At 58.1% G+C, this 21,790-nt stretch overlaps 1 protein-coding gene across 7 annotated transcripts in view; it reads left to right on the top strand.

Annotated features, from left to right (window-relative positions):
• The window catches only part of MB (myoglobin), a 63,940-nt gene extending 57,981 nt beyond the window's left edge, over positions 1-5,959 (top strand). For 5 of the 7 annotated variants that reach the window (XM_080660675.1, XM_080660674.1, XM_080660679.1 and 2 more), the window contains 2 exons: positions 1,762-1,984; positions 5,270-5,958. In XM_080660675.1, coding sequence (XP_080516801.1) covers positions 1,762-1,984; positions 5,270-5,416 — 370 coding nt within the window. In that variant the 3' untranslated portion in view covers positions 5,417-5,958. Of the gene's footprint in view, positions 1-1,761; positions 1,985-5,269 lie in introns of all 7 variants that reach the window. The other 2 variants (XM_080660676.1, XM_080660680.1) reach the window with 2 other exon arrangements.
• Positions 5,960-21,790: the final 15,831 nt, after the last annotated feature.

The following is a 21,790-nucleotide window of genomic DNA, read 5'->3' as shown; positions in this document are numbered from 1 at the left end:
GGCTGAGAAATCCGATGGGTGAGCAAGACCCAGAGAGGTTGAGTGGCTTCTTTGATGTCACACAGCACATTGGAGACAGCTGGGGCCAGAGCTCAGCTTCCGTAATTCTCAGCCCCATGTTCCTTCTCCCAGATACCTGGGGACCCCCAAAATGTCTGAGATCCCTTTGGGTCCCAGGTCCTTGGCCCCATTCTTCCCCAGACACTCTCCCACGGAGGCCCCACCTGTGGGTGCCAGGTCTCACTTCTGTCAGCAGGAGTTCCGGGATCATTGTCACCAGATATGACAGCTGGGAGTATGGGCCCTCGGGCGAAGGTGCCGGAGAGGAGCTGTCAGTGACACTCGAGCTTGGCCGGGCCCCGGGGTGAGGTGGTGGCATTGAGCCGGGCTGTGGACAGCTCCGGGCTTTCTGGGCAAGCCGGGAGGATGCTCCCGGGGAAGGCAGGGTCCCTGTCGGTGCCCTAGTGGAGCGTGCTTGTGTGTGCATGCGTGTGCGTGCATGTGAGCACGGGTGTGTGCGGGGAGACACATACTAACTGGCGTGTGCCCACAGTTGGGTTTAGGGGTGTTGCAGAGTCTGGAAGCTACAGAGGAGGAACCATTTGAGGAGCCAAAGCCATGAGGCAGGAGGAGAGGGGAGCAGGCAGACGGGGTTTCTCCTCCAAGCATTTCAGTGGCACCCGAGGGAGACAGCGCCAGTTATGGAGCCGCCCAAGGTTGGGCTCAGGTCCGGGTCCTGCCACCGACTGGCCATGTGACCCGGGACTGGTCACCTGCCGCTGTGGCCTTCCGTAGGCCCATAGTGAAGTGGGCAAAGTCCCCACCCAGGGCCAGCACGACTCCCTGTAACCAACACCAGCCTTTCCGCAGCAGGAAAGTCCGGTCCAAGGCTGGACGCGCCCGCTCAGGGTCCCGGGCAGGATCCCTCAGTGGCCAGCTAGCGGGGTCCCTGGCAGGAGCGAGGACCTGGTCTTTTGCGGGTGGCTCCCACCAGGGCCCGTCGCCATCTGTACTGTAAGGGGCGCAGGAGGTGCAGGGGATCCGAGTTTGGGCTCAAAAGAAGAGCTTTCGGGGGTGCTGGCAGTATTTAAGCAGCACAAGGATGAGCCCGCGGCAGGAAGCTGCAGAGGTGGCCCCCAGCACGGACTGCGTTTTGAGTCACTCAGCCCTGACTTCAGCCTGACTCTGCTGCACACCCGCCCTGGAACATGGGACGAGGACTTCACACCTCGGAGCCTGTTTCCTCACCTGGGCAGTGGGGGTACTGTGACCCTAAGGGCAGTGCAGGTGCAGAGCCGAGCCCGGGGCCTGCACGTGGCAGGTGCTCAGCAAAGCCAGTGTCCTTTGGCCCCCACCTCTGTTCCAACCTTGATGCTACTCTGACCTCTACTCTCCGAACCCCTTAGAGAAAGTGGGGGTGAGGCCAGGGTGCAATGCAGCCGTACCTTTCCTTCCTGCCTCTCACAGTAACGAGGGAGAAGAGGAAGGCATTAAACATCGTAATGGCAACCATTTCTACAACACGTATTGTGTGGCACTCGGCACACGCGACCCTCATTTAATTCTCCCTGCCCTTCTCTAGGCAGGGACCAGTTGTCCCCATTCCCCGGATGAGGAAGCTGAGGCACGGAGAGGTGAAGTGACTTGCCCAAGGTCACACAGCTGGGAAGCGGGGGGGGGGGGGGGTCGGATTGGAACTGGCCACCTCCAGACCCCGCTACATGCTCCCACGTCTGACTCCAGCCCTCCTTGTTCCCACAGTCTCTTTAAGGGGCACCCCGAGACCCTGGAGAAGTTCGACAAGCTCAAGAACCTCAAGTCGGAGGATGAGATGAAGGCCTCCGAGGACCTGAAGAAGCAGGGCGCCACCGTGCTCACGGCCCTGGGAGGCATCCTCAAGAAGAAGGGGCAGCACGAGGCGGAGCTGAAGCCGCTGGCCCAGTCCCATGCCACCAAGCACAAGGTCCCCGTCAAGTACCTGGAGGTGGGAAGCGGAGCCAGGGGCTCGGGGGGAGGATGGAGGGAGAGATCTCAAAAGGATGGGATTTGGGTTCAAGTCTCAGCTCAGCCACTAACTTGCTGGGTGACCTATGTCACTGCTCTTTGTGCTCCCGTCTCCTCATCTGTCAGGTGGGCGGTCACCCACTTGGCCTTCCTCCTGGGGTCTTTGAGATGGTACCTATTTCTCTCCCAAACCAGTATGTCGTTACCAAGGAAGCAGGGGAGAGTGAATGTTAGGTGCGCAACTTGCATTCTCTCCACAGGTGGGTTACTGTTAGCATACCCACTCGACAGATGAGGAGACTGAGGCACAGAGAGCTGAAGTAGCTGGTGCGTGGTCACAGAGGTAGCAAATGGCAGAGCCAGGATTCAGACGAGGTCTATATTCCTGCAGAACCCCGGCTCCTGACCCGGTGCCACTGGGTGTGTGAGACATGCAGGCCTCGTGTGGCCGCAGCTCAGCAGCTGCGGCTCAGTTCTGGGGTGGGGGTGGGGTGGCCGGCAGGCTGCCTCTGTTGGTTCCAGCGTATTTACAGATGAAGAGACAGAGCCTCAGGCATCTAGGGGAGCAGGGGATGTGGTGACAGGGAGCACTAAGGAGCTCGGGGACAAAGGGTGGAATGGATGGTGCAGCCCCTGGGGGCAGGCTGGTGCGCCATGAAGGTAAGGATAATGGGGATAGGATTTGCCTGGGTCACCGCATGGAATTCTCACAATCACACCCAAAGGTTAGGCATTGCATTCCGTGTTTTCTTTTTCCTCTCACACAAACGAAGTTCCGAGGGAGGGCGTCAGAGCTGGTACGGAAGCCCCGGGGATACAGGCTCTTTCTGTTCTGCCCTCCAACGTTGACTGCTAGTCTGAGACTATGTGTCCAGCCATCTAGTCCAGATTCCAGACAGGGAGCAGGAGGAAGAGAGGAGGGCTCTCTCTTAACGAGTTTAAGGAGTCCCGGAAATCTCATCCAGCAGGGCTGTATACCCTTCGTTGGCCAGGCGTTAGTTATAAGACCACAGCTGTCTGCTCGGAAAACTGGCGAATATAGTCTGTTGCCACTCCAAGTACAATTAGCGTTCTGTGACCAGGGAAGGAGGAGAACATGGACACTGGGCAGGCAGTCAGCAGTCCCTGCCCCAGACAGGTACCTTTTTTTTTTTTATCCCCATTTTACAGATTTGGAAACTGAGCCCTCAGAGAGGATAAGCAGATTGGCCAAGGTTGAACAGCTCATAAGCCAGGAGGTATAGCTTGATCTGGGGTACTCTGGAAGCCACGCTCTTAATCCCTGTGACACAATATCCCCCGTCAACATCCAGCACCGCCAGCAACTAGCACCTCATGTCCCTGAACCCCTACGCGCCCCCCACCACCCAATCACACACAAACTCTCCTGCCTTGCCCACTGAGCACACAGACCTGAGGCGTGAGCATCGCTGCCTTTTAGATGAGCTCACACGGTGCTCCCCGCCCTGCCCATCTTCTCCTGCCAAATCCCTGTCCATCATGCAAGGCTCAGCGCCGGAGCCACCGCCCCTGCGCCAGGCCGTCAGCTGCTCCCTCCGCCAGCCCTGCCCCCAGCAAAGGCGCTTGAACCTCCTCCTGTCATGTCACCTGCCCGGCTGTGTTGTAATTTATGTCTTTACCCAGCTGTCTTCTGGCTGGGACTGCGCTCCTCAAGGGCAGACCCGGCTCTCTCCCATTGCCCAGCCCCAGTGGCCTGTGGCGGGCTCTCCGTACAACGGAATGACCCATCCCCTCTCCAGGGACGAGGACACTGAGGCTGAGAGAGAAACCCACGTAGCCGGGTGGGCACCACCAGCTAGCGGGCGAGAACCCAGGTCTGTGCCGACAGGCGTCATTTCCTATAAACAGTGAAGCCTGAGCCCCATGAATGCTCTTCCCCTCGCTGAGTTCTTGCTCCCTCTCACCTGGGGGTGAGGGGCCCCAGCGGGTGCCGGGAGCCGGGTGCTGGGGGCCACTGTCTTTCCTCAGCTGTCCAGCTGCCCCATCCCACAGCTCTCTAGGTGTTAGTGGCTCTGCCGTAGACTCGGATAGGCTGAGCTGGGGAGCCTGATGGAGTCCTCGAAGCCCCCCCCCCACCCCCGTTTAGGGGTGAAGTCACACATGGTGGTGAGTCAGGGCAAAGCTGGGCCTGAGATTCGGGTCTCCCACGTTCAAGGGCAGGGCTTGCTCTCCTGCACCTGTAGCCACACTTCGTTTTGTTGCATTTATAACATTAAAGGTAAACGTGACGTATGTCCCCAAATCAAGGCTCAGAGGTAGGTGTTTCCCGGGTGTGGATACTTGCTCTTCTTGAGGCCTCCCTCGGCGCGCTGGCTCCCACCCCTGCTTTCGGTCACTTGCACCCCCGGGTGCCCTGAGAAAATGGGAAAACCCGACCTCGGTGCAGTCCCTGACTCCGTCCCCGGCTCCAGCCCTCGGTCGTCCACAGCCCCCTGGGTGCCAGGTCCAGCCCAGACCTCGGTCTGGCCGCTTCCCCGTCCGGGACTCTATACACGACCCCGCCTGGCTCCCTGGCCGGCGTGTGGCTGGCATCCCATGTGATCAGCCGGTGAAAAGTGCGGGAGCTTTTCCATCCGTGAGACCTCCAGCCCTGTAGCAGCCTGTACTTAGCTTTCCCTGCCCCCGTGTTCCTGGTGGGGACACTGTGGTGATGGTGAGGCCAATGGGAGACGGGACTTTCCCGGGGCTGAGCCGAAGGCCTGGTCGCTGCCCCCCTCTCCCTCTCCTTCCCTCCCACCAGTATGTTGTTTGAGCTGCAGTGCTGTGTTCGGCACAGGAAATGGGATGCTCTGGGCCCTGCGCCTCCCCCCCCCCCGCCCCCCATAGGCTATTTAAAGCAATGACCACACTAAGCCATTAATGCAAACATTAAATACACACAAATGGAGATGGTTTCTTCCTCGATTTCCTGATTGCAAAGTGCTGGATAAAATCACAGACCTTGAGTATCACCCGCCACCTCCCTACTCCCCGCCCCCCCCCGCCCCCCTGCAGTGGCTGTGCCCCGAGCTCTCGCAGTGCTGAGGTTGGGTCCTCGTCCTGAGCACCAAGATGGGCCTCAGTTTCCCCATCCACCCCTGCCACCCATGGGGAGCAGAGGAGTTAGTCTGTGGAGACCACTCAGAGGTGCCAGTGTATAGTAGGTGCTGGACAGGTGGCCCTGAAGAAAGAGACGGCCTGGTCTGATTCCCGCCCTCCTGCTGGCCCAGCCCAGTGACCTGCCCCTCTCTCCCCCTCCTTGCAGTTCATCTCGGACTCCATCATCCAGGTTCTGCAGAGCAAGCTCGGTGGGGACTTCGGGGCTGACGCTCAGGAGGCCATGAAGAAGGCCCTGGAGCTGTTCCGGAATGACATGGCTGCCAAATACAAGGAGCTGGGGTTCCAGGGCTAAGCCCCCCGAAATCCTCACGCCCACCCCCACCCCCCTGGGCCCAGGCTGCAGGGCAGGGTGGGGACCGAATCTCACATAGTTGTGTAGAGTTTGCTTCTGTTTTGTGTCTGAGAGGTGGGTGGGAGAGGCGGAGGGACTGGGAGTGGGGTGGGCAAGGCGGGGCTCCCCACGGAGGGGCATCACCTTGGGAACAGGGAGAAGCGTGGCGTCGGCTCACTGGGGCCTGCAGAGTTTGGGCTGTACTTAACTCTCCTCTCACTTAAACCCCAACCCAACTCCTTCCAACCTCCACACTGACCCACACCTGCACTCTCACCTTCAAGCCCAAATCTAAGCTGTAACCCAAGCCCCAGCCACGGTACCCCTCTGGTCCATCACCCAGCCCTGAGACAGCGGGATGTCCCTTGGCAACAAGAAGGAGGTCTGGGCCGGGTGGCACAGTCACCCCCAGCCCCGGGGAGGCATGGGGTGCCGGGGACAGCCGGGCCCTCTCAGCTGATGGAGGGACTCACCTGGTTTAATAAAAGACTCTGTTACACCACAGTCTCCGCCCAGAGTTTTCATCCCTCGGGCAAGTGAAGGGGCTTCCAGGGAGGTGTGGTGGGAAGGCGGACAGGGGGACTAGGTGTGCGGAGCCCAGAGGGGAGAAGGAGGGGGGCGGGGGGAGGCGTGGCGGGCAGGGGGAGACAGGTTGGGGACTGCTTTCCTTGGGCCACTACCCAACAGCAGGGACAATGCTGGGCTCAGGGAATGGAGGGGAGAGCCTCGTCTGGTGGGGAAAGTGGGCCGCTCAGCAGACCTTTGTCACATGGGGTGCTCGGTGCCAGGAGCAGGGGCACAGAACCAGGGGAGATGGCAGGTCAGAACAACGGAAGCCACAGGCCAAGGACACTAGCTCGTAAGGGGCAGCGCTGGGCTCAAGTGGTGGCCCGGGAGGCAGGGGGACTCCAGCGAGGGAGACAGCTCGGCGGCCAGCCCGTGACAAGTGCTGACCTTCTGGCCGCAGAGAAAGGACAGACGCAGGGGAACAGCTTACACACACACGCCAAGAGACAAAATCCGTATCTACAAAGGCCAAGTGCTCGGCCGGAACCCGTGACTCTGACTTCAGGGACCCAGAATAAAACACTGGCATGTGACCACGGCGGCCAGGAAGCCGCTGGAGAGGAGGCCGAGGGCAGGGCGTGGACAAGGGTCTGGTGGTCTGCGTCCCTCTGGACACTTAAGCCTTGAGGACCTTGAGGACCAAGATTCAAAGCACCAACTCTGGGAGTCCCATCATTTTCCAGGGGCTCCCGGGAAGCAACCCAGTGGCCCTGCCCTCGAGGTCCTCACCGGGGCTCAACCCCCTGGAATGAGCCCGACCTCACTGCCCCCAACCGCAGTCCAAACCAGGCTTCACGGCCGCTGAACAGGGCAGAGTTCACCCCCCCCCCTCCCCCTAATGCAGACCCGTCTCAGATCCTGGCAGGCTCCTTTGCCAGGCCGTGTTGCAGCATCAGATCAAAGGGCCCACCTCCTTCCGTCTGCATCTGCGTCTGCGCCCGGCTTGGGACTTGGATGATCTGTGAGAAGGTGGGGGAGAAGGGGAGGGGAGGGGAGGGCATAGGAGAGGGTGCCTGCTGATCCTGGAGCCTGGAAAAAAGTTCCACTAGTTTATAGGAATTCAATCGAACGCCCAGGCACGGGGCACGTTGGCACAGGCTACGTGGGCAGGATTGAAAGCGCGGGAGGCTGGTTCCTGCCCCAAACCACTGGCAATCTAGCCAGGAAGACCACGTGCATGATGGCTGGATCAGGGCAGAATGCGATTAGGGGTGCAGAGGAGTGCCCGCCATTTGTCATTCATTCAGGACTCATTCCACGGATACGTGTGGATCACAGCAAGGGAAACCAATGCTCCGTTTATACCATCGATGGGCGCAAAATGCCTTTTTTTAATAAGTCAACTCAGTTTTGGTTTGGAATCCTCAGGGTGGCTGGGTGGCAGATACTTCCTGTCTCGAGGCTTCTCCCCAGTTCCAAGTTCCTTGGGATTTTGCTGATTCTAAGGCCTTGCAAGGTGTGGCACATGAGGACAGGGGGGTTTTGATAAGCGGAGCAAGGGGCAGGAGTCAGGCCCCAGGTCAGCCACGTGACCTCTCCCGGGACTCTGGGTGCCGGCTCCGTGTCTGTGCCCACCCCTGTGAGCGCCGGCTCTGTGACTGCCCACCCCTGTGAGCGCCGGCTCTGTGTCTGTGCCCACCCCTGTGAGCGCCGGCTCTGTGACTGCCCACCCCTGTGAGCGCCGGCTCTGTGACTGCCCACCCCTGTGAGCGCCGGCTCTGTGACTGCCCACCCCTGTGAGCGCCGGCTCTGTGACTGCCCACCCCTGTGAGCGCCGGCTCTGTGTCTGCCCACCCCTGTGAGCGCCGGCTCTGTGTCTGTGCCCACCCCTGTGAGCGCCGGCTCTGTGTCTGTGCCCACCCCTGTGAGCGCCGGCTCTATCACTGTGCCCACCCCTGTGAGCGCCGGCTCTGTGACTGCCCACCCCTGTGAGCGCCGGCTCTGTGTCTGTGCCCACCCCTGTGAGCGCCGGCTCTATGTCTGCCCACCCCTGTGAGCCCCGGCTCTGTGTCTGCCCACCCCTGTGAGCGCCGGCTCTATGTCTGCCCACCCCTGTGAGCGCCGGCTCTGTGTCTGTGCCCACCCCTGTGAGCGCCGGCTCTGTGTCTGTGCCCACCCCTGTGAGCGCCGGCTCTGTGTCTGCCCACCCCTGTGAGCACCGGCTCTATGTCTGCCCACCCCTGTGAGCCCCGGCTCTATGTCTGCCCACCCCTGTGAGCCCCGGCTGTGTGTCTGTGCCCACCCCTGTGAGCGCCGGCTCTGTGTCTGTGCCCACCCCTGTGAGCGCCGGCTCTGTGTCTGCCCACCCCTGTGAGCGCCGGCTCTGTGTCTGTGCCCACCCCTGTGAGCGCCGGCTCTGTGACTGCCCACCCCTGTGAGCCCCGGCTCTGTGTCTGCCCACCCTTGTGAGCACCGGCTCTGTGACTGCCCACCCCTGTGAGCGCCGGCTCTATCACTGTGCCCACCCCTGTGAGCGCCGGCTCTATCACTGTGCCCACCCCTGTGAGCGCCGGCTCTGTGTCTGCCCACCCCTGTGAGCGCCAGCTCTGTGTCTGTGCCCACCCCTGTGAGCGCCGGCTCTGTGACTGCCCACCCCTGTGAGCGCCGGCTCTGTGTCTGTGCCCACCCCTGTGAGCGCCGGCTCTGTGTCTGTGCCCACCCCTGTGAGCGCCGGCTCTGTGACTGTGCCCACCCTTGTGAGCACCGGCTCTGTGACTGCCCACCCCTGTGAGCACCGGCTCTGTGTCTGTGCCCACCCCTGTGAGCGCCGGCTCTGTGTCTGTGCCCACCCCTGTGAGCGCCGGCTCTGTGACTGCCCACCCCTGTGAGCGCCGGCTCTGTGACTGCCCACCCCTGTGAGCGCCAGCTCTGTGTCTGTACCCACCCCTGTGAGCGCCGGCTCTGTGACTGTGCCCACCCCTGTGAGCGCCAGCTCTGTGTCTGTGCCCACCCCTGTGAGCGCCGGCTCTGTGACTGCCCACCCCTGTGAGCGCCGGCTCTGTGTCTGTGCCCACCCCTGTGAGCGCCGGCTCTGTGACTGTGCCCACCCCTGTGAGCGCCGGCTCTGTGTCTGTGCCCACCCCTGTGAGCGCCGGCTCTGTGACTGCCCACCCCTGTGAGCGCCAGCTCTGTGTCTGTGCCCACCCCTGTGAGCACCGGCTCTGTGTCTGTGCCCACCCCTGTGAGCACCGGCTCTGTGACTGCCCACCCCTGTGAGCGCCGGCTCTGTGTCTGTGCCCACCCCTGTGAGCGCCGGCTCTGTGACTGCCCACCCCTGTGAGCGCCAGCTCTGTGTCTGTGCCCACCCCTGTGAGCACCGGCTCTGTGTCTGTGCCCACCCCTGTGAGCGCCAGCTCTGTGTCTGTGCCCACCCCTGTGAGCGCCGGCTCTGTGACTGCCCACCCCTGTGAGCACCGGCTGTGTGTCTGTGCCCACCCCTGTGAGCGCCGGCTCTGTGACTGCCCACCCCTGTGAGCGCCGGCTCTGTGACTGTGCCCACCCCTGTGAGCGCCGGCTCTGTGTCTGTACCCACCCCTGTGAGCGCCGGCTCTGTGACTGCCCACCCCTGTGAGCGCCGGCTCTGTGTCTGTGCCCACCCCTGTGAGCGCCGGCTCTGTGTCTGTGCCCACCCCTGTGAGCGCCGGCTCTGTGACTGTGCCCACCCTTGTGAGCGCCAGCTCTGTGACTGTGCCCACCCCTGTGAGCGCCAGCTCTGTGACTGTGCCCACCCTTGTGAGCGCCAGCTCTGTGTCTGTGCCCACCCCTGTGAGCGCCGGCTCTGTGACTGTGCCCACCCCTGTGAGCGCCAGCTCTGTGACTGTGCCCACCCTTGTGAGCGCCAGCTCTGTGTCTGTGCCCACCCCTGTGAGCGCCGGCTCTGTGACTGTGCCCACCCCTGTGAGCGCCAGCTCTGTGACTGTGCCCACCCTTGTGAGCGCCAGCTCTGTGTCTGTGCCCACCCCTGTGAGCGCCAGCTCTGTGACTGTGCCCACCCTTGTGAGCGCCAGCTCTGTGTCTGTGCCCACCCCTGTGAGCGCCGGCTCTGTGACTGTGCCCACCCTTGTGAGCGCCAGCTCTGTGTCTGTGCCCACCCCTGTGAGCGCCGGCTCTGTGACTGTGCCCACCCCTGTGAGCGCCGGCTCTGTGTCTGTGCCCACCCCTGTGAGCGCCGGCTCTGTGACTGCCCACCCCTGTGAGCGCCGGCTCTGTGACTGCCCACCCCTGTGAGCGCCGGCTCTGTGTCTGTGCCCATGGACTGTGGCTTTCCGGATGAAGCTAGATGGAGACGTGGGAGAGGGCACGAAAGGCCTGGGTGCAGAGCGTCAGCTGTGAAGATGCAGGTGACGAGCCCCTGGAGCTCGGCTTGGCCGTGGCGATGCAGAGCTCGGGTGTCTGGTGAGGAGAGTGCTGGCACCGGCTGCCTGCGGCACAGCACGAACTCGCACGCACTTGTCGTTTTACCAAGAATTTAAATGGTATCTCATTGTGTGTTTCATTGTTCTCCCTCCCTCCCTCCCTCCCTCCCTCCCTCCCTCCCTCCCTCCCTCCCTGCCTCCCTCCTTCCCTCCCTCCCTCCCTCCCTCCCTGCCTCCCTCCTTCCCTCCCTCCCTCCCGCCCTCTCTGCTATCTCATTCTGTGTTTCATTGTCCTCCCTCCCTCCCTCCCTCCCTCCCTCCCTCCCTCCCTCCCTCCCTCCCTGCCTCCCTCCCTCCCTCCCTCCCTCCCTCCCTTCCTCCCTCCCTCCCTCTCTCTCTCTCTCTCTCCATTCATTTAGGGCTCCCAAACAAGTGAAAGGTATCTTTTTTAAAAAAAAAAAAAAATAGCCACAAAACCTTCACTTACTGACCCACATCAATTCTGTGGCCTCCGTCCAACCACAGATTACCCTCGAATATACTAGTAAAAGTTCTCTCTGTGCTGGCATTTCGCACAGAAATGGAAACAAAATCATTGAACCGGTGATAACACGTTTAAAGAGCAGGGTCTCGCTGACATATTTCTATTCATCAAAGGAGGCCGCTTCCCTTACAGAAAATGGACATCGAGGCCGAGGCTCGGGTCCCTCACGTGCAGGCCGTGGCCTTTGCCCTGGGAGTGGATGTCGCTTTCAATCACCTCATCGAGCACTTTCACACCATTTTCCAGGTTCGGACACTCAGAGGCAGGCTGGCCCCTCACCCATGCCTCAGAGCACGGGGCGGTTTTGTCAGCCTAGTGGGTTATGGAGCTGGGTTCTCCGGAGCCTCAGTTTTGAGCACTGGGGACTTCAGGGTCTTGTGACAAATGGGGGCGGGGGCAGTGGGACACGACTGGGTGGGGAGTTGGACAGAATGGTGGCCCTGCTTCCCCCAGAGCACCGGGCTTGCAGCCAGTATGCATGTGGGGGCTGTGCACGCTATTTCCTCAGCAGTAAGCCAGACGGGCTATTCTGCCGGCCAGGTTTGCCACAACCACCGGCTCTCTGTGGGGCTCCTATCGTCCCCTGTGGGGCACTTTGGATAGTGTGTTTTGTTGCAGTGACGACAGTGACATTTAGTGAGGGGGGTGAGGAAGGGATGCTGGGTGTTCTGACATGTGCAGAAAAGATCTCATCATGAAGATTCACTCCATGTTCTAGGCCCTAAATCTAGAACTTATACATTTTATTTATACACTAGAGGCCCAGTGCATGAAATTCGTGCACAGGTAGGGTCCCTAGGCCTGGCCAGTGATCAGGGCTGAATGGGGCCGTCCTTCCCCCGGCTGCCGGCTGCCGGGGCCTGCCTTCATTCCACGCCATCCCCTGGTGGTCAGCGCACGTCATAGGAAGCGGTCGAACTCCCGAGGGGACAATTTGCATATTAGCCTTTTATTATATAGGATACATTATCTTTGAACTATTTAAAAATACACTGAATTATGGGAGAAAATAATTTATTAAGGACTTTACCAAGACTTGTTCACCATTTCAGAAAATGGCAGCAACCTCCCCGACCCCAATGCCAAGGCAGGGCCACCATGAGATTTCAGTGGCTGTGCCAGTCACCATGGGTGTCTGCTCCTTTCGGGCACATGGTAGTAGGTCATTCCTTCAGACCCGTGGCAGTGAGGTGCAGCCGCAGGCTCATTTGGGCCAATGAAGGTGAGTGGGTGTGTGTCGCTCCCAGAAGAAGTCTTAAGGGCCAGTGAACACTCCCACGCCTCCGGTCCCAGCAATTGTGACTGTGCATGTCTCAGTGGCACCTCTGCAGGAAGAGCAGAGCCCCTGTCCACCACACTGAACATGGCGTGGGTGAGAGATATACTGTGGAGCAGTGAGGTGCTTGGGGTGTTAGTTATTGCAGCAAAACCCAACCTGTCCTGACTGTGCAGCCACAGATCCAGCACATGTGCCCATAAGCATTGCATACATGGCGATTCTATGAACATGTACAAGCCTCTCATCGCTTCCTACCTCCTCTACTACCGGCTTGCCTGAGCATTTAAATATTGAAAAACAATTTATTATAAAAATATTTTGTTTATCTTTATACATATTACTAGAGGCCCGATGCACAAAGATTTGTGCAAGAATAGGCCTTCCTTCCCCTGGCTGCCGGCACCGCCTTCGCTATGGCCAGAGCCGCCTTCCGCCTCTCGCCTTGTCACGTCAATTTGCATATCCCCTCTTTATTGGCTGTGGGTGCCACCATATTTGTTGTGGAGTTACAGTCAATTTGCATATTCCCTCTTTATTGGCTGTGGGTGCCACCATATTTGTTGTGGAGTTACAGTCAATTTGCATATTCTGTCTTTATTAGATAGGATAGTTAGGATATGATATTGAATTTTTAAAAATTCTAGTCTTTTTAAAAAAATACATTTTTATTGATTTCAGAGAGGAAGGGAGAGGGAGAGATAGAAACATCAATGATGAGAGAGATCAATGATTAGCTGCCTCCTACACACACCCCCTTCTGGGGATCGAGCCTGCATCCGGGGCATGTGCCTTTGACCAGAATTGAACCTGGGACTCTTCAGTCCGCAGGCCAATGCTCCGCTGAGCCAAACTAGCTAGAGCTGATACTGAACTTTTAAAATCATGGAGGTGGGTAGATTATAGTACCAATGAGCTTCATTTCAGGACAGTGAAGGGGTGTTACTGAGTATTTGTCTGATGTTGTTGATAATCACTGATCTGGGGCTTCTGCATCGGTGCCAGCTCCTATCTCGTGGTCAAACAGGGTAGGGGCTGGGGTGAGAGGTGAAGGGGAGAACATTCATGGAAGTCACATGGTAGACAATCATTAAGCTTCAGAAAGTGCAGGGCTGGTGCTAAGCTAGTTTTTATCGATGAGATTCTGCATCCACACAAGGAAAGGTCACAAGGTCAAAGAGAAACCTGTATCTGAGCACAAATTAATCCACTGCTAATTACACTGGACACATAACGCCCAACCTACTGAACTGGAGACGTGTGTGGCTCAGTGTCAGAGCCTGTCATGCTTACACAGGACAGCCAACAACCAAAGTAACCGAGGACGCGTTCCTCCCCATGGGCCACATCCTACTTCTTAGAACCGTCTTTCCTCTCTTACTGCTTCCCTTGGGCCTCGAGGCTGCTATAGCCCCTCTCTTCTTAAAACCCCTTGTCACACAACTTTCCCCTCTTCCTCTCCATCACCCATGACTTTATTATATGCCACAAATTAACTTCTCTCCCAGCAATTAAAAGTGGCCTTTTCAACCCAAATGCCCATCAAAAGGTGAATGGATAAAGAAGATGTGCTGTGCCCTAACCGGTTTTGCTCAGTGGATAGAGCATCGGCCTGCGGACTGAAGGGTCCCAGGTTCGATTCCAGTCAAGGGCATGTACTTTGGTTGCGGGCACATCCCCAGTGGGGGGTGTGCAGGAGGCAGCTGATCGATGTTTCTCTCTCATTGATGTTTCTAACTCTCTGTCCCTCTCCCTTCTTCTCTGTAAAAAAATCAATAAAATATATTAAAAAAAAAGATGTGGCACACACACACACACACACACACACACACACACACACTGAGTGGCCAGATTATTATGATCTCTGAATGCATAATATTCTGGCCACTCAGTATATATCCTATATAATAAAAGGCTGATACGCAAATTGTCCCCTCGACCAGGAGTTTGACAAGCAGGCAGGCCGGCCAACTGCCCATGTCCCCTCCCGCTGGCCAGGCTGGCCAGACCCCACCCATGCACAAATTCATGCACCAGGCCTCTAATATATATATATATATATATATATATATATATATATATATATATATATATATATATATATATACCAGTGGCCCGGTACATGAAATTCGTGCACGGGTGGGGGGAGGGTGTCTCTCAGCCTGGCCTGCACCCTCTCCAATCTGGGACCCCTCGAAGGATGTCCTACTGCCGGTTTACAGGGATTGGGCCTAAACCGGCAATTGGACATCCCTCTTGCAATCCGGGACTGCTGGCTCCTAACCGCTCACCTGCCTGCCTGCCTGCCTGCCTGATTGCCCCTAACCACTCTGCCTGCCGGTCTGCTCGCCCCGCAACTGTCCCCCATGCCAGTGTGCTCGCCCCCAACTGCCCCCCCCTGCCGGCCTGCTCACCCCCACCTTCCCTCCCACTGGGCTGCTCTCCCCCACCTTCCCTCCCCACTGACCTGCTCTCCCCCAACTGCCCCCCTGCTGGCCTGCTCACTACAAACTGCCCCCCCACTGTCCTGATCACCTCCAACTGACCCCCACTGACGTCCTGCTCACCCCCAGTTGGCTCCCCTGCTGGTCTGCTTATCCCCAATGGCCCTGCCCCCCACCAGCCTGATCACTCACAACTGCCGTCCCATCCTGGCCTGATCACCCACAACTGCCCTCCCCTCTTGGCCTCTAACCACCTCTACCTCGGCCCCGCCACCATGGCTTTGTCCAGAAGAACATCCGGAAGGTCTCCTGGAAGGTCTCCCAGTCTAATTAGCATATTACCCTTTTATTAGTATAGATAGAGGACTGGTGCACAGGTGGGCACCGGCTGGTTTGCCCTGAAGGGTGTCCCAGATCAGGGTGGGGGTTCCCTTGTGGCTTGGGGCGGCCTGGGCAAGGGGCCTGTGGTGGATTGCAGGCTGGCCATGCCCCCATGGGGTGAGGGTCCCCACTGGGGGGCGTGGCCAGCCTGGATGAGGGGCTGAGGGCTGTTTTCAAGCTGGCCACACCCCCTTCAGGGTGGGGGTCCCTGCTGGGGTGCCTGGCCAGCCTGTGTGAGGGACTGAGGGCTGTTTGCAGGCTGGCCACGCCCCCCGGCGACCCCAGCTCCCAGCCCCTCCTGTTTTTCTTTTTCTTTTTTTTTTTTCAGTGCCTCCTTGAGCAGAGGCCAGGGCCTGCTGGAAGCAGGTATCTGGGTTTTATCTATCTTCTATAATTGAAACTTTGTAGCCTTGAGCGGAGGCCAGGGCCGGCCAGGGCGGGTGGGAAGCTCAGCTTCCTCCATCGCTGGGGGCAACCCAAGCCTCCTGCTTGCTCCAGCTCTGTGGCCGCCGCCATATTTGTTGGGTTAATTTGCATACTCGCTCCTGATTGGCTGGTGGGCGTGGCTGGTGGGTGTAGCAGAGGTATGGTCAATTTGTATGTTTCTCTTTTATTAGTGTAGGTATACACTGAGTGGCCAGATTATTATGCGTTTAGAGATCATAATAATCTGGCCACTCTGTGTATATCTATAATAATAAAGAGCTAGTATGGTAATTAGACCGGACAGCAGAATGACGTTCTGGAACGACCTTCTAGAATGACCATTAGGAGGGGCCACGAGGCAGCCAGGGCTGCAAGGGCCAAGCCCCTTTCACGAATTTCGTGCATCGGGCCTCTAGTATATGTATATATGGACTATTACTCAGCCATAAAAAAGAATGAAATCTTACCATTTACGACAGCATGGATGGACCTAGAGGGTATTATGCTAAGTGAAACAAGTCAGACAGAGAAAGACAAATACTATATGATTTCACTTATATGTGGAATCTAAAGAGCAAAATAAATAAACGAAACAGAAACAAACTCATAGATACAGAGAACAGACTGGTGTTTGCCATATGGGAGGAGGTGTGGGGGCTGGGTGAAAAAGGTGAAGGATTGAGAAGTAAAAATTGGCAGTTACAAAATAGTCACAGGGATGTACAGTACAGCGCAGGGAATAGAGTCAATAATATAGTCAGCAATAACTGTGTATTGTACCAGGTGGGGTACTAGACTTATCAAGGGGATCACTTCGTAAGTTATATAAATGTCTAACCACTTGACACTAATATACTATTGAATGTCAACTCTAATTTTAAAAAATTGTTTTAAAATTAATTGCCTTCCTCTTTAGGAAGATGAGAAGAAAAGTAAAAAATGGATGAATACTCAAAAGATGTCTTCGGCCAGGTGCTGGAGAGGAACGTCCTCTAGCTGTCCCACATTCATACTTTCTGCACCATCACGACCGGTTAGAGTTCTAAAAATGGAACTGGTTGCCTAGGGAGAAGTGAGCTCCCCATCAACCAGACACAACCAAGAATGGGCTGCATGACCGCTGGCTGGGACCGTTCAACTTATTCAGCAACACGTATCAACTGCCTCTGTGGCAGGCAGAAACAAGGAGAAACAACAGGATGAAAGAGACAAGACCTCCAGCTTTCGGCAATTTGCGATCCAGAGTGGCGGGGAGAGGAGTACCTACAGGTGCAGGGATAGGCAGGGAGGGGTCAGGGAACGCTGGGTCTAGAAGGCTGGGCAGGAGTCACTGGCCACGGGTTGTGATCCTGATACTCTTTCAGGGGAGGCTGACGCTCCTGGTCCGGCGACCTGCGTCTGGAGTCGGTCCTGACCTCCATTCTGCGGGCACCCTGAGGCGGCGCCCACGGCATTCATTCAATGACATTCTCCAGGCGAAGCCCGCTAATCTGCCAGTTGAAGGCAAATCCCCCGCTGAGTGTCTACAGGCTGGGCTGGCCAGCATCCTGGGCTGTGGGTGATGTTCCAATGGCTACGGGCCGGCCAGATCGGGTCACTCCTGTCTCACATCTCACCTCTCACCTCAGTGGGTGTGTCACTGGGGCAGAGGTGAGCCACTCCAGGGGGCTCTGCCACGTGATGGAAACTCTTAGATTCTTTTACGTGGCTGCTTTCCTTGGAAAAAAAAAAAATCACCTAGTCATGTACCTGGTACATTTAACTCACCAAATGCCTATGAAACACGTACTGTTCTGATTTCTATTGCTGCATAACAAATCACTCCAAACGGTTTAAAACGTGACGGTTCGCCCAGCCGGCGTGGCTCAGTGGTTGAGCATCAACCTATGAACCTGGAGGTCATGGTTCGATTCCTGGTCAGGGCACGTGCCCAGAGTGTAGGCTCGATCCCCAGTGGGGGCATGCAGGAGGCAGCCAATCAATGATGCTCTCGTCGTCAATGTGTCTCTCTCTCTCTCCCTCTTCCTTCCTCTCTGACATCAATAAGAATATATTTAAAACATAAAACATAATGGTTCAATGCTTCCTCGTTGCCTTCCTGGTTCCCAGGGCGGACGGAGCTCAGCGTGGGGCTTGGCTCAGGGCCACTCTCACGGCTGCCGGTCTGCTTCTCCACAGTTCACCTTCCTCACGGTCACGAGACGGCCGCCACAGCTCCCAGCATCATACCCTCACCCACACCCCAGGCACGAAAAGGCGAGTCCCGGCTTCATGTCCTCTCCGGAAAGCAAAGAACTTCCTAGAAGCCCTCCTCTCCGCTCTGACAGATTCCCTCCCAGCCCATGTTCCAGGGCTCCATCACGTATCCATGTCTATGCCAATCACGGCAAGACCACCATGACCGGAGGGAGAGAGCAATTGTGACTCACCCCTGGGGCTGGGGCTGGGGTTATCCTCCCTGAGCACCCTGGGGGTGAACCCCCCCAGGGGTCCTCAAACTTTTTAAACAGGAGGCCAGTTCACTGTCCCTCAGACCGTTGGAGGGCTGGACTATAGTTTAAAAAAAAAAAAAACTATGAACAAATTCCTATGCGCACTGCGGGCCCGGGACGAGTCGGCTGCTAAGCAGGACAGGCAGCGGCACCCGGCGGGCCGGATAAATGTCCTCGGCGGGCCGCATGTGGCCTGCAGGCTGTAGGTTGAGGACCCTGGCCCCAGACCAACATGGACACTTAGGGCAAGGAGGATAGGATGGGGTGGAGGAGGGCGTGGGGCCGGGGACAGCAGTGTGGACCACGAGGGTGAGACAAGGTGAGTGCACTAAGCTCTCGGCTCAGCGCTGGGACGTGGGACTCCCAGTGAGGTGAGCTGTCACACTTGGGCAGAGTCGTGCGTGAAGGTACCACCGGTCGATGTTAGACAGTGTGACGTACCCTTAGGCATCACCAACTTGGGCTCTCGAGCCATCCCTGCCTCGTCCCAGGGAGGATTTGGGGCAAGTTATTCCACCACTGTGCCTCAGCTTCCTCATCGGTGAAATAAAAATAACGATTTCTGCCCCAGTCAGTTTGGCTCAGTGCATAGAGCATTGGCCTGTGGACTGAAGGGTCCCGGGTTCTATTCTGGTCAAGGGCATGTGCCCAGGTTTGGGGCTTGATCCCGAGTAGGGGGTGTGCAGGAGGCAGCCGATCAGTGATTCTCTCTCATCATTGATGTTGCTATCTCTCTCTCTCTCTCCCTTCCTCCCTGAAATCAATAAAAATATTTTTTAAAATAAAAATAATGATTTCTTATTCTTTACCCCAAGCCTTCAGGAGGACTGAACGGATTAGTAAGCAGCAGGCTCTGGACCAGGGCCCGGCATCTCCGCTGGTTCTCCACCGCCCATCACACACTGACTGTGGGAGCAGCCCCGAGGGGGGCGGCAGTGCGTGCTGAGCCCCTTGTCTGTCCTCAGTGAAGGGGCCCAGGCTGCAGTTTCTCACCAAGGAAGGGGGGAGAAGAGGGAAGGGGGGATCCCCCTGTGCTGAGAGGGGGTCCCCAGACCTTGTGGGAAGAGCCTGTGTGGTGCTGGGGCACCTCTGTCCTTGTCCACAGGGCACTGAGGGCCAGAGAAGGGGTGAGGCCGAGGCGGCGAGGGGCAGCCACGGGGAGACTCGGCTCTGGGAGACACTCGGAGGCAGACGAGGAGCCCCGCCCACCCTCCCTCCCCAGGGGCCTCACAGCACAGGGTCTGAGCAGCAGAGTCCAGGCCCTGGCGGCCCCTTGGCTCAGACTTGGCTTTCAGACGAGGAAACTGAGGCTCAGAGAAGGGGAGCCCTGGCCGGGCCCCAGGCCCTCGTGCCAGCGGCCCCGTCCTGGTCCACCTCCGCCCCCTGCCTCTCTGTCTCCTCCATCTGTGTGCTCTCCCCTCACTGTTTCTTTCTCTGTCTCTTCTCTCGCCCTTTAGGTCCTTCTCTATCTTCTTTCTCTCTGTCTCTGCGTATTGACTGTGTCTCTTCCCATTGCTGTCCTCTCTCTGTTTCTGTCTGTCTGCTGTGCCCACCTCTGTCTGAGTCTCTGTTCTCTCGCCCTGTCTCTGTCTCTCTCTCTCTGTCACCCAGGAGTCGTCTCTGTCCCCCCCCCACCCCCACCCCATCTCCAATCCCATCACTCTTCCGGGAACTCGTAAACAGCTTAAAATAAAACGTTTACAAGCCTGGGGGTGGGGGAGTGGGGGTGAGGATGGGAGGTCATCACGGGCAGTGAGGCCAGGGCTCAGCGTGGGATCCAGCCCGGCCCCCACCTCAGATTTCATGGCCCGAGGAGGCTGGAGAGGGAGCCAGGCCGGCCTCCGCCCAGGAGGGGTCGGGCTGCATGACCTTCGCTCCTGGCACCTGCTGGGATCTGATTCCAAGACGAGTGGGGTGACGGCCGCAGCCCCGGCAAAAATAGCCTGGAGCCATGGCCGGCCTCCTGGACATCCGGCTGCCCAGCCTCTGGAGGGCCCGTCCAGCACCCAGCCTCCTCCCTGCAGAGCAAGAACTTGTGGCCCAGAGCGGGCAAGTGACCTGCCCAAGGTCAGGAGCAGGTGGGAGCAAAACTGGAGCCAGAGCCCTGGCCGCTGCCTCCCAACTAGCACCCTCCACGCACCGTGGCCTCCGTAGGGGCCCCAGGCTGGGCCAGGCCCCGGCTACAGAGAAACCTCATCCCGGCCTCACCTCTCCGGATCTTAACAGCCCTATTCGCTGGACTGTCTCCTGTACGGCCCTGGGAGCTCCTGGAGACCGGGGGGCGGGTGGGGTTGGGCTCTGCCCCCATGATGCTCTCATCAGGCCTCATAACAGCTCACATCCATCAGGCACTGAACCTGTGCTGGGCACTGTTGGCGCATTAACTCATTTGCTCTTCACTGTCACCCTACAAGGCAGAGGCTACTGTTTGCATGCCCATTTCACAGATGAGCAGACTGAGGCACAAAGAGATAACCACTTGCCCAAGGTCCCAGAGCTCTACGTGTGGTGGAGCTGGAACTCCCACGCAGACGGCCAGCTCTACGTGGGTAAGTAGGTGACTCAAGTCTTGGTGCTGGAGTGTCGAAAGCAGCTGCTGTCATTTGTGTTGGGCCGCCCAGGGTCCCAGCGTCCCCCCGCCCACATGCAGGCTGGGCCCACAGCCGCACCTTCAGAATTCCATTTCCACGGGGCGTGTGCTGGGAGCTGGGACACCCCGCCACACCTCCAGCCCGCCCTCCGCGGGAAGTCCCTTCCCTCTCTGAGCCTCCGCTCCCATCTACCTAAGGGGAAGCTTTCCTCTGCGTCAGGGCTCCATTTAGTCGATGGTTCCAAGGGGGCTGCTGGGTGGACTGGATTGGGCTCCAAAGCCGAGAACAGCCGGAACGTGCATATTCTAAAATCTGATTTCTTTTTTTTTTTTTTTAATATATTTTATTAATTTTTTACAGAGAGGAAGAGAGAGGAGAGGGATAGAGAGCTAGAAACATCGATGAAAGAGAAACATCGATCAGCTGCCTCCTGCACACCCCCCACTGGGGATGTGCCCGCAACCAAGGTACGTGCCCTTGACCGGAATCGAACCTGGGACCTTTCAGTCCGCAGGCCGACGCTCTATCCACTGAGCCAAACCGGTTTCGGCTAAAATCTGATTTCTTTTGACCAAGAAATGGAAATTATTTTGAAAATGCCAAGAGCATCGCAAGAGGCCCCGCGGTTCTCCTGTTCACCCAGAGGGGGCTTGCCAGTGCCCCCAACGAAAGCTGGCCCGAGGACGTGAGGGCACAGCGGCCGCCCCTGGATGCCGGCCACCCTGGTGCTGCTGATAATCATGTCCTGAGAGCTCCTGCCAGACGGGACAGGTGTGGGGAGGGGGAGGCACAGAGGGAGGCCAGCTGGGTCGCCTGCCAGGCCAGGGGCTGGGAGCAGGAGGGGAGAGGGCTATTTCCAGAGGGAGATGCAGGGTGGCGACATCAGGCGATGGGAGTGGACCAATCAGCCACAAGGGCAGAGCGCCCAGGACTGCGGCCACCCTCCCCCATCTGCCTGCCCCCCTTGCCCCCACCTGCCCTTACCACCTGCCCCCCTGGCCTGCCCTGCTCTCTCCTTTCCTCCCAGGGATCCTGGTGACTGGTCCCAGTGCCTCCCCCAGGACCCTTCCCACCCACACACGCCCCACCCTCTCCACCTTCCTCCCACCCCTTAAAGGCCCCCCTGCCCCAGGGCCCCAGCTGTCAGGCAACTCTGGGTTCTAGGTCTATGGGGTGACCTGGGGTATCTGCAGCCAGACAGACATGATCCAAATCCGTCCTCGCTCTGAGCTGGTGACTTTGGGCAAGTTACCTAACCA

Source organism: Plecotus auritus (genome assembly GCF_963455305.1).
Source record: "Plecotus auritus genome assembly, chromosome: 3".
NCBI classification, from domain to species: Eukaryota; Metazoa; Chordata; class Mammalia; order Chiroptera; family Vespertilionidae; genus Plecotus; species Plecotus auritus.
This window is presented reverse-complemented; position numbering and strand designations above follow the sequence as displayed.